Source organism: Betta splendens, chromosome 6, assembly GCF_900634795.4.
Source record: "Betta splendens chromosome 6, fBetSpl5.4, whole genome shotgun sequence".
Lineage (NCBI taxonomy): Eukaryota > Metazoa > Chordata > Actinopteri > Anabantiformes > Osphronemidae > Betta > Betta splendens.
The window spans coordinates 10477527-10495008 of record NC_040886.2 but is presented as its reverse complement, the minus strand read 5'-3'; the positions used below and the strand labels follow the sequence as shown (position 1 = coordinate 10495008).

At 50.4% G+C, this 17482-nt stretch overlaps 1 protein-coding gene across 3 annotated transcripts; it reads left to right on the top strand.

The window, feature by feature from the left end:
* Positions 1 to 1298: 1298 nt before the first annotated feature.
* sema3e (sema domain, immunoglobulin domain (Ig), short basic domain, secreted, (semaphorin) 3E) lies at positions 1299 to 15821 on the top strand. Of its 3 annotated transcripts, none has more exons than XM_029154511.3 (17): positions 1299 to 2358; positions 8134 to 8294; positions 8413 to 8472; positions 8818 to 8937; positions 10101 to 10194; positions 10306 to 10422; positions 10531 to 10673; positions 10761 to 10875; positions 10958 to 11027; positions 11127 to 11271; positions 11563 to 11788; positions 11898 to 11989; positions 12402 to 12443; positions 12644 to 12807; positions 13031 to 13101; positions 13338 to 13471; positions 14063 to 15821. In XM_029154511.3, exons 1-17 carry the CDS (start codon positions 2238 to 2240, stop codon positions 14558 to 14560), a joined length of 2373 nt encoding a protein of 790 aa, XP_029010344.1. In that variant the 5' UTR covers positions 1299 to 2237; the 3' UTR covers positions 14561 to 15821. The 3 variants fall into 3 exon arrangements, with proteins under 3 accessions (XP_029010344.1, XP_029010343.1, XP_029010342.1); XM_029154510.3 differs by having other exon boundaries at positions 12641 to 12807; positions 13034 to 13101; XM_029154509.3 differs by having other exon boundaries at positions 1301 to 2358; positions 12641 to 12807.
* Positions 15822 to 17482: the final 1661 nt, after the last annotated feature.

Below are 17482 nucleotides of genomic sequence, written 5' to 3'. Positions count from 1 at the left end.
GACGCTCCAGGCCTCCATCCGTCCATCCGCCCTCACAGCTGACGGACCTGAGGCAGCGTCAGCGCCGCGGACGCTGAAGCTGAACAGTTGTCTCACCCTCACAACAGATGACGATCTATAATTGCACCAGGCAATGGAATAACAGTGATAGTGTATGTTACAAGACCTCCGCACGCACAAAGTCCTTCTGTTCTGGCAGGGAACAGGTGCAACGTGGGAGTTGAAGTCATGGAATCGCAGGGTGGTGCAGAGGGGGGTGGGGCTGCAGCTGCCACAGCCTAACGCAATCGTTTGCAATCCCATATTATTGTATGCGTCTTAATTCATGGCCTGACCATTTGTTGACTGCTTGCCTTCTATATCAACCCCCCCCCCCCCTCCCATTAGCTTCTCACCCCCATTCATACAGCTACACGTGGCCGCCTGCTGCGCCTGATTTGGTGATTTCAGTTACGAAAATGAAAACCGCCACACGTGAGCTGCATCACTGCATCCGCGTCGTCCCGAAAAGCAAATTACAGCACGATCGGAACCAGACGGCAAACGGGTGGGGGGGGGGGGGGTCAGCCAAGGGGAACTGTTGCTCGCACGCTGATGGAACGGTTCCGTGTCAGGGGTGACTCCAGGTTGGTGTCACTGCACAGCCACAAGAAAGAGACAAAGAGAAACAGATGTATTTCACTGAGCTGCAGGGGGACCGACGGCGCTCTGCTGCAGTAACTGGATGCCGGTGGGACTCCCCTCTAGGATATGTGCAAATTCACCAATAAGCTCGCTCACATCGTGGACATTCTTCTCCTGAATATGTATGTTGTGTTTGCTAATCAGATTCAGACCTTGAGACAAAACAAGAGAGGACACAGACACAGCGAGGGAATGAGCGCCGAAACGTGCTCCACACCTGCATGCGTGGACTTAGGAAGAGGTTCCCATTCAAATCAGTGGAAAGCCCTTTGAACTCACGCTGACGCTAACTCATCTAGACTGTAGCACATCAAGACGAGCGCAAGCCAGGAAACATCAAAGCAGACGCGGGGACAAAATAATAACCAGGTTTCAGGGAACCGGGGAACGCCAGCGATGGGAAGATAAACAGGGGAAGATTAAATGTGAAGGCAGAAGACGGTCGCCATGAAAGGAAATCCATGGTAACGGCGACAGTGGAAACAAGCGCAAAAGGCCAATAATTGGGACTGAAGGAAGTAAGAACCTTGGCCCAGGTCCACGCTGATGCAGCGGCGATAGGAGCAGGAGAAGTGGGTGGTGGAGAGAGCAGGGCCGGGGGAGAGGGGGAGCGAGGGGAGGTCTGTGGAGGGAGACGAGAGCCTGCGTTGCTCAGAGCACAGCTTAATCCTGCCTGCGAGAGGGAGGCAGCGCTCGGAGCGGCCCAACGGGGGAGGAAGGAGACGCTTTCATTGAGGACACACCCTCCTCGCGTTACCGAGCCCTCGCGGGCGTCTCCTCGCACGCAGCGCAGGTGGCGGCCGCCGCGGAAACCGTCCGCGCGACTCACTGAGGTCTGGATCCTCCCCGACTCCTCAAGTTGTGGAGCCGGAGCCGGACTCGGCTTCCCGGCGCAGGGAGACGGCACGCCAGGCACGCGGCTCCCCCCGCTCCTCCCCGCTCCTCCCCGCTCCCCCCCTCTCCCACTCAGCCTCTTCCTGGGCTCCCGTCCAGAGTATGACTGGCTTCACTGGACCTGAGCGGCAGCAGGCAGCCTGAAGATACACTACAGCAGCCCCACTGCCTGACAGACTGCCTGCTGGGAGAAACTACCCACCTGAGCTTTTACAAATTACCTGCTCCAACACCTTTGACGGATTTGTGCACTTTAATGGTGTTGTTAATTTTTTTTTTTCTTGGGCAAGGAGACAGACAAACAAACAGACGGACTGACATATGGACAGAGAGCAGTGGGCACTGCGGCGTGAATGTAGCAACTGGACTTCTCTTCTCCCTGGTTACTAAGACCAAGCAGGAATAGAGCACTCTCCTGTCCATCGAGCTCGTGGGTGGATGCAGATTTCAGCGGGCTGCAGGCATCCATGCAGTGCATCAGATGAAATGGATCGTTGCCTCCAAGTAGTGGAGCGTCACAGCTGAGCTCTCTCCCCAAACGTTGTGTGCAGTTTTATTCGAACTGCGCACAAACCTGTGGAGGAGTCCGTTTTTGCCTTTTGTGCTGAACACTGGACTTGGATGTTTTCTGTGTAGGTGAACGCGGAGCTCTGCTTCTAATGAGGATGCCACCGTGTACGAGGACTGTGTGTCTGACACTGATGCTGCTGTGGCTTGTTCTGATGGACACAGCTCACACAACACACAGCATCTACCCCAGGATCAGACTCTCCTATAAAGGTAGGAGGAACTCCTGTGTGTTTTATTTGATAAAGACAACACAAAGTTGCAGCTCAAGTATTAGGTAATTACATTTATTTCACTTTTGTCTTGCATCTAGATCCTATGTGTCATAGATAAGTCAGAGAAGCTTCAGGTTATAGCTGCAGGTTATCATTATGACATAAAGAGCCGGCCACTGCAGGTTTATGCTTCAGTCTGAGAGATAAAAAGTTGGAACAAACGCCGCCGACTTCTTTTCAGACTTCTTCTCGCTCGGTGTTGACGCCACCTTGTACTTTGTTTTGGCCCCGTCGGTCACGGTGGCTGAGATTCCACAGTGTAGCTCCTCTCGTGCCATGGTGGCTGAGCGATGGAGGCTTTGGTCTCGCGCCACGGGTGAGATCCGAGGGAGAGAACGCGGCGTGCGCCTGTTTACGTGCGTGCGTGGGAGCCAGTGATGCGGACGGGCATGCGCTGATGCAGACCCATCGTGTCTCCTGGGCAATAACAAGGGCTTTATATCGATACAACTGATGAGAGACCAGTTCTCCTGCGCTCTGCTTTTTTTTTCTTCTTTTTTGATCTCTATAGCAACAGAAGGTGATGGTTTCACACGAGCCCGTTAGTCACGGCTGGATATAGGTGTGGAATGTGAATGGTCAATAACTCTTTGGATACGCTGGCAGGTTCCGCTCAGCGGCCACGTCTGCGATGAATGTTTCCTGTTTTAAAACAGAAAAAACTGTGACTACTGAGTAGAACAGACCTGCCAATCGATCCGAAGTTCAGATCCAGCACCACTCAATAAACGTAGTCCTCAATGTCACAACATATCATACGATCATGACTTTCATCACTTCACTCATTACCTGCCTGAGGGCGAAGCTGCCACAGCATCTGACATCCCACCCCTCTGTCTGTCTGTCTGTCTGTCTGTCTGTCTGTCTGTCTGTCTGTCTGTCTGCCTGCCTGCCTGCCTGCCTGTCTGTCTGCCTGCCTGTCTGTCTGTCTGTCTGTCTGCCTGCCTGCCTGCCTGCCTGCCTGCCCGTCCGTCCGTCCGTCCGTCCGTCCGTCCGTCCGTCTGTCCTTCTGTCTGTCTGCGCGTCTGGCCCTCCCTCTCCCCGGCCCCGATGCGTGTTCTGGCTAGCATCACGCCGCGGAAAAGGCTCCAGCGGGATCCTATCATTATGGAATGACAAACACGCACGCCTTAATACATGCCTCATGGCGACTTCGCACACACCCTTGAGCTCCCACGCACTCGCACTCGCACTCGCACAGGTGGAGGAGCGTGGGTTTCCAGCGACGACTTGGATGCGGGTTCCGGCGCATGGGATGTGGTTTCGACTGTTCACCCTTGGGACCGAAAGTACAGTATCAGCATCACATCTGGTGTTAAACAGTCTGCAGAGACCACCACTGTGAGACTGACAATGGGAAATGAAAGGTAATAATATCATCGCTGAATCGTTTTCAAGCTGCTTCTGGTCATGTGAGCCGGGGAGAAATTGATAACGATCTTAATAAATTCCCATATCAACTTTCTCCAGAGTTTCTGGAAACGACGTCCTTTGGGCATATTTCCACACTTTCCAAGGACGACCTTACATATAGATCGGTGCCTGCTTAGATGTGAGCCACGTGGTGTGAAATTATCATTTTTCCCTCTTTTTCATCTATTCCCCATTTTCTTGTCTAGACTTTTAGATCAGACAGGATTTTTCCAAACGCGTTCGCTCCACTTTCATCCTAGCCGTCCTTTCATTTGCTCACGCCCCCAATTAACTGCGGAGCCAAAAGGCTGTTACCTAAACCACATGGAGTATTGAATTACAATCGCTGCCTCTTTACTGTCTTTTGAAAGAACTGACCCCAATCATTGGCTGCAGAGCTTCCAAAGTCCTTAAACACAGGCTTTAGACGACAGCGCACTTCAATAGGCTGAACCTTTGGTTCCGTCAACTTAAAAAACAGCCTGGATAATAATCTGCAGAAGTGTCCTTTAGGGCGGTAAGCTCATAGACCTAAACCTAGACCTGCATGGTTCAGGAACGGCGGCCGTTTCTTTAACATCTCCAGGTGTGTAAATGGAATGAGCTCCTCCATCAATCCTGCCGCCAATGAAGCTGTTGCTCAGCCGGCGCCGGCCGAGATGCCAGACGTCGACTTATTCTGATGATCACACAGCACCTGAGCTGCAGAATGTGTGATGCAGCGGTTTTTTAGAACAGTTTGCGTGACCCCGTCACAGCAAAGTCATTTTCAAAAGCGCTCCACTTCTGCATAGTTTAAAACAGCGCTCATCTGCTCATCATCTGTGATTTTATTGCGTTACTTCATCCCATGCAACAGATACTTGTCCATCTTGAAGGAACCGTGGTTCAAATCAGAGAGTAAGAGTCGAGTTGCTGCAATTTGAGGTGAAAATGTTTTCGTTGAAAAAAAAAAAGCGCAAATGGTTTCTAACATTCCTAAAATGTGACAGGAGTTGGCAGGTTATTATTGCAGAAAGCCTTGTCTGTCCTGAAAACATGCCTGAGCCCAAAAGTGTTCGTGAGAGCGGCTAACGCAAACACATGGAGCTGAACTTCACCGTCTCACAATAATTGAATTGACCAGGCATCCTGCGCTCGGCGTCTGCCAAGGACGTGTTTACCAGAGACTCATAATGGGTCAGTAAGATATAAATATTGTTCCACTGGGTTTTTTTTCTCAGCAGGTTTGTGTTATCCACTTATAAAGTTACAACTTAACCTAAATAAATACCTGGACTTTCCCTCTTATGACCCAGCTTCTCCACCGTAGCTGATGGTGAAGCACCTGAGGGCTGAGCTGTGACTGTGAACACACTCCAGCGCACTGGTTTCCCATGGCGAGGCCTATTTTAGGCGCTTCTTTCTCCGGTGCACATGGTAAATTGTGAGATTTGAGCAAAAGGAGCTGAGGTGCGTGCGTCTGTGAACACAGGGATTTCTCAGGTAGCAATTACTGCCGTTTGAAACCCCTCGTTGAGCTGTAATTTCAGACCTTCCTCTCCAGACAAGGAAAAGCTTTCTCTATATTTTACAGCCCTGAAACGATGTGGCTGTAGGTGACTTTGTTCCGAGGCAGAGATGGGGATTACCAGAGTGGCCCGGACCTGCGTCTGCCTGTAATCAAACGCTGGGGGGGAGGGGGTTCTGTGTATTTATTCTACAATTAAAACCAACGTGCGGCATGAGAGCTGTCGTCACCTCGCTTCAGCCAACATGTGCAAAAAAGACCCATAATGACCGAGGCCATGGACCCTGTTCTATGTGAAAGCAATCATAAGCGCAAAGCAATTTCCCAAGTTCTCTGACTAAACAGACAGTATGGTGAATATGACATAAATCACACTTCTTATCCCCCCCCCCCCCCCCCCCCCCCCCCCACACACACACACACACACACACACCCAGACCACTCTGTCTGACTTTCTCATCTCGTCTTTTTACATCTCGGGGCCTCTGTCTCTCCCATTGTGTTACGTGTGTGTTCTCCAGCTCATTAATGAGATGTCCAGAGGGGAAGGCAGCTGCTGAGACTCTAATATCCTTCACTTGAGCGAATCTTCTCAGGCATCTCTCAGCGCGGCTCAGACGGCCGATGAAAGTGTCCGTCTTGAGGGACTCCTTTTTTCCTGGTGTTTTCTATTTGAAGTGGGATCACAGCGGGCCCGTGCGCCTCCCTGCCTCAGCTACGGATGGAGATCGGCCTCCTCTCCCGTCTCCCTCTCCTCCTCCTCCCCTTCTGTTGTGCTGCGGAGCCTTCGCCGGCTGCAGACGGGGTTTGGAGCTCGAAGAGGAGAGACGGCGAGAAGGAGAGAGGACAGGAGGGACACGGAAACCCCCTCGTTTCATTCCTCAGACCGAGCAAGGCATGCGAGTGTCTGCGTCTGGTGCACATAATAACACGGGACGAACATCTTAGGAATGTTGTAAACAAACCGAGTGATCAACACCTTCCTTCATTTCTTTCTATCTTTCTTCTGGTGAATCTATGCCTTTGTTTGCAGCATGTGTGCGTCTGTGCATCTTTTCCATCTGTCCATTTGAATCAGTTGCCAGCCTTAATTATCGCGGAGGACAAGTGAAAAGTAGACGGAAAATGGGTTCTGGCTTACGGACAGTTTACGCCATCACTTTAAATAGCCGTCTAAGTCTGTCATCTGAATATCTGGTAGCAGATTTAACTTCACAGGAAAGAAGGAGCTGATTGTTCGAGCGCCAGAGTCACACTTGCAGAGGAGCTGGAGTGGAGTGTTTTAGAGGACTGCGCCTGATCCAAGTTGAGCTTAACTCAGAGGGAATTGCGAGCAAATAGAGTGTGTGTGTGTGTGTGTGTGTAATAGAGAGCGAGCGAGAGAGAGAGAGAGAGAGACTTCCCTGAGTGTGTGGATTAGATAATTACAGGAAGCATGTCTGAGCTCTGGCAGAGTCCTGCTGCCTCATCCCCTCTACCACCTAACCACCCAGGATCCAACGCTACTCAAACAAACAGTCACTTTTCTCCAACATGGAATCTTAATAGCAACAAAATGTACACAGTCACCTACTCCCACTGTGGATACCTAATCCCATTTAAAACAAATGGAACCTCCCATGGAGCAAATGGTGGAGCTATGAGTAAAGTAGGAAAACGGTGTGAAGCCGCTCTCCGTCTGTCTTTGAGATCGAGTAGCTTTAAAAATAGACAAAAGCTAGGAAAATAAATCAGACAATTACCCCCTGTGGTCGCAGAGTAGAGACGGCTCACCATTAGCTGCGAAAGATTGGCATGTGGGGTGTGTAGGCACGCTTGTCACTATGATCCAGTTAAATGAAGTTTGCTAGGGAACAAGAATGAGACTGTGCAACATTCTGCCTGTCTGTTTCAATCCACGTATTTCATAAAGTTTTGCTAACACACAACAGATCCCTTCTTCCGTCTTGCACAAGGACACTCAGTCCAACTCCAGTCATGTGTTAATGAAGAGTTTTTGAGGCCAGTGAAACGCAGAGGAAGTGCACACCTCAGGGGTTTGAGCATTTAGTTTAAATCCTTCACCTTTAACCCGGGCTCCCCGGGAGCTCACGGATAGCAGGTATATTGGAGCGGGCTGTCAGGTCCAATCAGGTCGAGCCGGGCGCGTGCAAAGCGACCGGCTGCAGAGATATTTTCAAAGATCGCTGGAGTTCCCTGACGAGCTGCCCGTTCATATGGAATGACGTGCCTGTCATGGCCGGCTGCTTCCGTTCCGAATCACCTAAAGCGAGGCCGACAGGCTGGGAGTGGCGGCGGATCTGCGGCTAATGCTTGATAAGGAGGCGGGCTCGTTTCCTCTCAGATAAAGCTGCCAGGAAACGGGACCACAGGCCCAACTGGGTCCATCACACGCCCCTCCCATTAATCACCACATCCCACCGCTTACATCCATCTAAGTGTCTATTTGTACATATTATTACCTACTGTAAGCGATCGGTGCTTACGGCATTAAGCTGTAGCGAAAACACATGGATGAGAAAGATCCTATTGATGAAGCTTCAAATCAGAAACACATGTCACACCTCGGGTGACGGCATCCGAACTGTCGGAAGGCAGTCACAGATTCATGGAGTCATTACTCAAAGCTAAAGCACATGTAGGATGTAAGAAGGAAACGCTACTGCAGGTGTGTGGCTCCAGCCCGCGTGTGTTTATTGTAGCTGTAACTCTGGAGCCTCGGCCTAATTGCAGGCCTCCAGTGTCCTGCTGCAACTCCCCTAATCCCCCCGTCGCCGCCTGTGTTTGCAGAGCTCTGGCAGCTGAACCGGACCTGGGTGTTCGAGGGGCGCGGGGCTCCTCTCCAGCCGCACACCATGCTGCTGGACGAGGGCCACGGGAGGCTCTACGTCGGGGCGAAGAACGCCCTGTTCTCCCTCAGCCTGGAGCGGGTCAGCGCTCACCACAGAGAGGTGGGCCTGCTTTGGTCTCCTCCAGGCTACACTATATATTAGATTAGAGAGTCTGATTTTTTAGATTTTAATTCACATCGGAGCAACGCCACTGTACTGAATGAGATGCTTGTTTCAGATCCAGTGGGCCAGCACAGAGCCGCAGATAGAGGACTGTCTGATGAAGGGGAGGGAGAAGGTAATTGCATAAATCAAAATCACCGCCCGCCAGCCTCTACATCTGAGGCTGATTATGTGTTGCATTAACTTTCTCATTAACCTGCAGTATTTCTCTACGTATAATTGATTTAGTATCAACTCGCCGGGTGCATTATTGAATTAGGTTCTGTCTTAATTTATGGACTGATTACCATATCCCACTGTGCTCCCTGACCTTTGTTTGGCCTGCGCTATCGATGTTATTGACGATGCAGTAAAACCGCGGCGTTTTTCCATTAGTGCCTTTTCACCATCAGGCCTCAGCTCTCGCTCCCCAACCCCCTGACTCAGCCACCCGGCTTCACCTCTGTGTCTCTTCCAACAGCCCGAATGTGCAAACTACATCAAGGTCCTGCAGCAGCACAACCAGACCCATCTCCTGGCCTGCGGGACGGGAGCGTTTAACCCCGTATGCTCCTTTGTCAGAGTGGGACACACGGGCCAGGTGAGTCCCAGAAGCTCGGTCGCAGCCAAATGGTCCTTGAGACCTGCAGTAACTACTGAAAGCGGGTTCACGCTGAATATTTTTACCTCACACTTTACAGCCTTCACAGCATTTTGATCATATTTTAGCCAGGGGCTTTTTTATATAACACTCCTGTGCTGTTAAACACTTACCACATGTTAGTGTGGTTGAGTTTATCCTCCTAGCAACGAGGAGCGGTGCGAGGCTGGGACGCAACACACTGAGCAGGAAAGGGCAGAGTTTTTCCACAGGGGGAGAGAGTTTGGCCAACGTTTTGTTTATATAAAAAAAAAAAACAGGTAAAGTGAGAAAAGGCCAGAAGCTGCTGCGTACGAGAGGGAGCTGAAGGTCAGCGAGGAGAAATGGGGGTCGTTACAAATGTGCGGCTCGGCTCCGAGTCGGGGTTCAGTGTTTTGCCTGAATAATGGTGTGTGTGCAAAACTGCCTGAATGCATCCGGTTCTGGACAAAGTGACACACATTCCTTGACGTGCATGAATCAGCCTGCATGTCACCATTAAGCCAGAGCTTCTGCTGCACTAGTCCCATTTCCCAAGTGTCAAATCAAATATTTTTGCAACCACGCATAAGTAAGTTTTTATTTAAAAAAGCCCATCCATATTTCAGAGTGCTGCATGTAGAAAAAACACTGACTCGTCATATTTAAGTGTCCCCGTTTGGATTTGATGGGTCACGGCAGATGATGGATGGGCCAGGCCCAGAGAATGACTTCTGCTACATTGAGACGCAGGAAGGCAGCCGGAGCACAGCAGGGTGCCGTGGCAACTCATAAATCAGCACCAGGCGTGTTGTGTGATCTACCGCTGTCAGTCACAGACGCCGCGGTGGCCAATGCGAACGGTGGCTTTACAGGGATTCCAGGTCTGCGTGCGCTCCCGCCTCCTGCTGTTCAGGGCCGTACGATCGGAAGCCTGGAAGCAGCGGAGCCGCCGTGGCGTAAGAGCAGAGGGTAGTTAAGATATGCAGGTCCTCCATCACTGCTTGTCCAGTCTGTTGACGCTCCTGATGCTCATTGATCATTCTCTGACCCTTTCCCTCTAATTTACCTCCAGGAGCTTTTCAGAATGTTGTATTATATGTATGCTGGAGTTATTTCCATTCACGCTGCGTGTGCCTCCTCAGGACAAGCTATTCACCCTCATAGAGGACAGCACTATGAGCGGCAGAGGACGCTGCCCATACGACCCCAACAGTCCCTGCACCTCTACACTCTCCAGTAAGACTAGTCTGCAGATGAGTCAGATCTCTAGCTGGTAAATACTGCCATCTAGTGGCCAAAGCTGTATTGCAACAAACTGACTGTGCGGTTTCTCTGTGCGTGCATCAGATGGGGAGCTATACATTGGTCTGTACACTGACTACTGGGAGAATGATGGTGCACTGTGTCGACTCAACAACCAGACCTACCTAAGAACGGAAAGGGACGACAGACAGCAGCTCAACGGTTCGTTAATGCATGATGTTATGCTGGAGGAGCTTCCACATGATGCCTATATACGTCATAATAACATAACAATAAAGTACTAACTCTAAACCTTCCTTACTTTTACAGAACCTAAATTTGTTGGCTCAGCAGTTATTCCTGACAACGACGACAGGGACGACGATAAGGTTTACTTTTTCTTCACCGAGAGGGAGATGGATGCGGAAGGAGTGAACAAGGCCGTCTACACTCGCGTCGGGCGAGTCTGCGCGGTGAGAATGCAAATCTGCCAGCTAGATCCAGCCAGAGCCAAAGCTCTGTCAGTGGAGTCACAATCTATATGGGCCTTCATCTCTCAGAACGACCAAGGAGGCCAGAGGATGCTGGTGAACAGATGGAGCTCCTTCCTGAAAACCCGCCTCATCTGCTCCGTGTCCGGGTCAAACGGCATCGACACCCACTTTGATGAGCTCGGTAGGAAACTACATTGTCCGAACTGTAAAGCTCAGCCAATAAAAAGACTAAAGCCAACCAGCTGCATCCTTTTCTGTTCTAGAGGACGTGTTTGTGCTCAAAAGCAGAGACGAGAAGAACCCAGAGGTCTTTGGACTCTTCAGCACCACCAGGTGAGCGCGGGGGGATGGGTCCGGCGGGTATGGGTGGGGTCGGTGACGTCACTCGTCCTGTTTTTCCCACGCGGGCGCTGACTCGACGTTCTTTTGCAGCGCTGTTTTCAAAGGCTTCGCCGTGTGCGTCTATCACATGGACGACATCAGGGCGGCCTTCAACGGCCCGTTTGCCTATCGAGAAAGACCTGAGCATCACTGGACCCCCTACGAGGACCGGGTCCCCTACCCCCGACCCGGATCTGTGAGTGTTACGTCCGTGTGTGGGGGATTTCATGCCCCGGCCCACCGACATTAGGCATTCACGTCACTCTGCATTAGTCTGTGTCCATGTCAGCGCTCCTGGGAGGCAGCGTTTGGAGCGTGTAGGGCGGCTCCGGTGAATGTCAGCACTGTTGTAGCCACCTCAGCAGGTTACACAGGGACAGCCTGACTAAAGCGTGTCAGCGCTGTGTCACCACACTCTGCTGCCAGCTAATGGCCCCTTTTGTCTCTGTCTCTGCTCCTCCGTCTCTCTCCCTCCGTCCACCTCCAGTGTGCCAGTAAAGTGAGCGGCGGCGGCTTCTCCAGCTCCAAGGAGTTTCCTGACGAGGTCCTGCGTTTTGCGCGTTCTCACCCCGTGATGTACCGCGCCGTGCTGCCCCAGCGCCGCAGACCCGTCCTGCTGCAGGCCGAGCCGGGCGCGAGAAAGCTCACGCAGATCGCTGTGGACAGAGTCCAAGCCCAGGACGGACACTACCACGTCCTGTACATTGGCACTGGTACAGAAACAATATAACACAAATTTATCTAATTTTGACCACTTGGACATAAACCAATGGCAGAAAACACTGGGAGCTCAAGTAAATGAGGCTTAACTTTCTTTATTAGATGATTCAGTGGTGTTGAAAGTTATCACCATCTACAACAAAGACACAGACACTATGGAGGAGGTGCTGCTGGAAGAACTGCAAGTGTTCAAGGTACAGTATCTGCAAAAAAACAGCATGTGGAAAAACTGCACTTAAAATCAGCATCGCTGTTCCACAACATCAGACGAGGTTTTTAAAAACACTGATTTGATGTGGTTCCTCTTAATCACTAGAATACTATGCTTATGATTGTGCAGCCAGTCCAGAGAGACGGCGGCGGTGATTAGAGCGCAGCACTCGTGCTCAGATCATTTACATTTCAAATCTCATTCAGAAGCGTGGGCGGCAGACATTTTGATTAAGAGCTGATTTGGCTTGGAAGCATGACGAGAGGCCTCCGGTAACAGAGGATGCATCGTGTCTCATCTGTTTACTATATTCTGGTGGCATATGATGCATCACATTTGATCCAAATTTTGAAAATACTTAATTCTGGAGTAACATAACTCTTTCCTCCTTGCAGGTGCCAACGCCAATAAAGGAGATGATAATATCGCCTAAGAGGGTAAGCGAACCCTTCACATCCCTGCTGCTACTCTTTACCTGTAATTCTGTGTTCGCGCCACAAGATGATAACATTGTAGCACTTTGCATCACTTTGAATTTGGAAAAATGTAAATGTGTGACTATACTGTATAAGCTAGTTGTGATACTGGTCGAAGTGGGTCCAGACAGTGACCATCCGTGTCTTTGGCCCCACAGCAGCAGCTGTACGTTGGCTCGGATGTGGGTGTGGCCCAGGTCAGGCTGCACCAGTGTGACCTCTATGGCTCTGAATGCGCCGACTGTTGCCTGGCCAGGGATCCCTACTGTGCCTGGGACGGCCTCACCTGCTCCAGATACTACCCAGCGGGAGTCTACACCAAGAGGTAACAGCACGGACGAGGCCGGTCCACCAAGGCATCGCCACACGAGAACCTGCTGTTATATAATCCCCATCCGTATGCACGCCATCACCTCACCTCCTCGTCTCGGTTCTTCTGATTCTTCGGTCTTTCCCCCCGCTCTCCCTGTCACCCCTCTCTCTCTCTCTCACGCGTCGGTCACATGTTCCAAATGACTCCCTCCTTGCTTCCCTGTCTCCCATCTCAGCAGACGATTCAGGCGGCAGGATGTTCGCCATGGCAACGCCGTCCAGCTGTGCAATGGGCTGCAAATTGATGGTTCGTATATGTAATGAAAATATGTGATGCCTGTGTGCGCGGGTTATGTGAATGTGGATCGGCACAAATCATCCTCATGTACGGCAGAAATGATTGGATGCCGTTTTTCAGAAGATCTATAGAACATATTGAATATTTGTGGATTATAGCGGGGCTGTAAGATGACTGCTTGCTAATGAAATGTCACAACAATCCCTCACCTTTGTTTTTTGCCTTCGCTGGGTGTTTGTGCGCAGACGAACAATGGCACAGAGCCGAGGAGAGGCGGGTGTACGCCGTCGAGAGCAACAGCACATTACTGGAATGTGTCCCTCGCTCGCTCCAGGCCAAAGTGCTGTGGTTCTCCCAGAAAGGAGGGGAAAAACACGAGGTGAGGGCGTTGCATCAATACATGCAAAAAAAATACAAACATAAACACTACAGAGCATAGAAACAGGACATGAGCACAGCGTTATGGTCGAATCAGATGCGCATGTTAATCCGTGAAATAGCTTTTTTATTTAATCAAAGACCTTCTGCAGAGTTCCCAGAGGTCTGCTGCACTAGTTGGCCGCGTTCCCACACTCTTCAAACCAACTTCTCCAGCACTAGTTCAGTGAGGCTACTTTTTGGCCATGCAGCTGGCCTAGTCATCATGAAGAGTATTCCAGCCTCTACTTTGTATTCCAAGCCATTGTTACAGTAGCGGGAAGGATGCTCAGGGTCACTGTGTAGCAGCCAAGTCACTCTGAGGTACTCCCAAACAATGATTGCCCAGAGGGAATGGGAGACCCCAGTCTCTGTCTCAAATCATCCAGATCATCATATTTGCACCTTTGGGCTTCACTGATGGTCAATTTTCTGAATACCCTCGATAGTTTTCTTGCCTTGTGAAAGGATATTTTTGAGCTTGATATGTTTTAGCTGCTGATTAAATTGCTACAAGTGAATAAAAATCAGGCTCTCCCTATCTTTTATTCAGGTCTGGGGCGATGATCGGGTCGTCATGACCCCCCATGGGCTGCTGTTCCTGAGCGCCAGAAGCTCGGATGCCGGCGTGTACGTGTGCCAGACCGTGGAACACGGCTACGTTCACACGCTCTTACGCATCACTCTGCACGTGCTCAGAGGCGAGAGAGTGGAGTCGGCGCTGCTGGTTGCCAGTAACGACGGGAAGCAGACAAGAGGCCCGTGCCCCTCCTCCGTGGGCCCCCCACCAGGCCCCAGCATCAGCCCCAGGGCCCTGGTGCCATCCACGTTCCCAGGCCCCCAGTCCAGGCTCTGGTACAAGGAGTTCCTGCAGCTGATCGGCTACGGCGACGCCCAGAGAGTGGAGGAGTACTGCGAGCGAGTGTGGTGCTCTGATAAAAAACACAAAAAGACCAAGAGGAAGTACGCTGCCCCAGGGGGCAAGAAGAAGGTGAAGGGGAGGGGGGAGGAGAACTCCCACAGAGCACCCAGGCACACGGTGGACACCTGAGGGGAGCAGTACCTGCACCTACACATACACGCACTCACACAGCGTAAAGGTCAGACTCACTTAGTGTTTCCACCACGTATAGGTTTTTACTTTGCTCCTCCCAGGAGGCGCGCTGACAGAGCAGCATTAACCTGTCGAGGCCTCATTTGTCTCCACCGCTTTAACGGACAAACACCTCGCGCTCCTGCGCGGCGTGCAGAACCGGTGCTGCAAGTACTGCAAGCGTCAGAGTCGGTGCAGAGCAGAGGCCGCGGGACGGAGGCGGACATGTGACGAAGCCCCGTGGCCTCTGATCTGAACGGACAGAACGTCAGCGGACCCGTCGGCTCCTGCGGACCCGCGCACACTCTCACCACGCGGCTGAACAGGACAAACTCTTACTGCATCCACTATAAAAGAATCACCTATGACATCATCTATTCTGTATGTGTAAATTATTTTCCTAATTTCTACTTTGAGTGATTATTGTTGTTTAGATGTCATAAACTGGGGAAGCATAGTGTTGTTGTTTTTGTGCAGCGGGGGAAAAAAAACATGGAGCTTTCTAACACATCTCATTTAACTGTGTTAATGACTAATATACCGTTTATGGCCACTATGCATAAGGTACGATTTAGCATTTACTTCTAATTATGCCATCAATCAACACAATAGCTATTTAAGCACTTGTAAAACGTGTTATAGTAGATGAGACCATGTCCTGTCAGTGGCTGATGTTGTTGTTGTGAGTGTCTATAGTTTCATGTACAATTGTGAGCAAAAGTGCCAACAGTATTGTGCCTATTGTTGTATTTATCTCTAAACCCAGGTCCTCGTGTGCACATGTGGTGAATATAACTGTGTAGAACTCCCTCTTCCTCTCTCTTTTACCCTTCCTGCTTTTTCGTCCCTCCTCCATCAGCTGCTCAGTTCTGATTGTCCGAAACAATTTCACAGATGAGATTAATAATTACCTCCGCACGCAGCGATGTACAGAAGACAATTACTTTCCCCACACAGGAAAAAAAAGGGCACGTTAGTGCTAAGGTGACCATCCAAGCATGTCATTTGCAAAACTGATGAGTCAGCCCCCATGAATATATTAAAATCGTGATATTACTGTACTGCAAACTGTATTGCAGCTGTTGATTTTCCATGTTGTGCCTTATTTGGTCTATGTTTTCAGATCCTCACCCATCATTGACTTGACTGGAAGTATGTGCATGTGTAGGTACACAGGCATGCGTCAAAGTAACTGTAATAAACTGATAGAACAGCGCAAGTTTTTGAATTATTATACAAGATGACTTGTTTACGATGTATTATTACAATTACGTACAGTGTATAATATACTATCTACAGTACAACACTATTGTCATGTGTTATAATCGCATATGCAGCTACTCTATGAATGCTGTAGGACTGCCCGCGTGTACGTGAGGCTTCGTTCCTTTTCCGCTGTGAGCAGATCGCTGGGACACGATGCTCATTCATATTCTGTCTAGGTCCACCTGAGTCCGTGGGGTGCTGAAGGCATTTGAGAATGGAATTCATGCTGCTGATTTATTCCACATGGCTGCCATAGCAACAGACTCTGAACCAGTTCATCTCGTCTCCTCATCAAAGCTCTCGCTCCTCTCTCTGTCAAACGGCCTCGGTGCTGCTCCGGCCCCCGGGCCCCTCTGGCCAATGGCCCCTATAGCCACAAGTGTGTCACACTCTTACTTAACATCTAGTGTGCTGCTATACTGTAAATGGAATCTTTTCTCTGGGTCTGTAGCTGGTTGGAGTCGCTGACAGACAGGCAGATGCCATCTGAGCTGTTTTGGGAACAGATGCAAAAATAGAGCTCGAATCTGGGTTGTGGTAAATCCCAGTGTTTCAAAAGGCGAATTTAATATAATACAAAAATCTGAACCCAGAAGGTCAAAGGCTGCAGGGCTGAACACGTGGCTGTGCGTGTGTCTTCGCGAAGATGACAAAGCTTTTCTCTGTTTGCGCCTCTCCTCCCGACCCGCTCGCCTGCACACCTTTCACAAACCGGTGCAGCAGAGCACGTCATTACAAGCGGAGTCAGAGAGGGAACAAGAACTTATGAGCAGAAGGAAATGAGAACTGGAGAAATAACAATAAAGCAGCTCCATTCAGTCACCGTGAACAGTGATGTGAGCATGTACACAGTATGCTTGTGTTTGCTTTGGAGACCGTGTGGGATGGAAGGTTAGTGGACATCCTGCTTTGATTTGGATTTAGTGTCATCCATAAAGAACAGGGTGAAACTCACAACCAAACAAAACACATCTCTTTCGAACCACTCACTATATATTAATACACATTTCTTCCCCTTCATTCCTTGGAACCTATACTGTAAGCTACAAATCTTTCAGCTGAAGCCTCAGACAATTAAATTGTGGTTAATATTCTGCTTTAGTGCCTCAGCATCCATTTAGGCACCGATCGCACTGCTCGGATGAGCTGCGGTGCTTTGATACCTCCCAAAATGTCACCTTGTTAGCTTTGCGCTTGTCTCACGCCTCCGCCTTTATCTCACCTGCCACAGGTGCGGGTTCAACGTCAGATCCAGTCTCCCTGTGTTCGTGGCGGACCCATGAACAAACGGAGCTGCTGCGCTATCAGCAGCGGCGCAGGCGGCCGCTCGCATATCGGCGCAGGACAAAAGGGACTGCAGCTCTGATGATGTACACACGCAGATAAATAAGACCCTAACACACAGGCCGCATCAAACACACAAATGAGACGGGCGACGACGGGCGCTGCGCACGCGGGCCGCGTGTCGCCAGCGCCGTGCATTATCTTGCTGACACAGCTGTCGCTCACATACGTTTCCTCCTTTGCATTCAGTGCATGAAGGATGCGAAGAGGTCGCACGCGACTCTTTGTTGTATGTGTTTTTTTTTGCGTCGTTATTGTTGTTTTTGTCTT

What these genes read in the sequence shown, in the direction of transcription:
- sema3e (XM_029154509.3), top strand. Translation starts at nt 2,238, where the DNA reads ATGAGGATGCCACCGTGTACGAGGACTGTGTGTCTGACACTGATGCTG. An exon ending in CTGCACCTCTACACTCTCCA is followed by an intron (nt 10,195 to 10,305) that starts GTAAGACTAGTC and finishes TGCGTGCATCAG; the next exon opens with ATGGGGAGCTATACATTGGT. An exon ending in TGATAATATCGCCTAAGAGG is followed by an intron (nt 12,444 to 12,640) that starts GTAAGCGAACCC and finishes TTGGCCCCACAG; the next exon opens with CAGCAGCTGTACGTTGGCTC.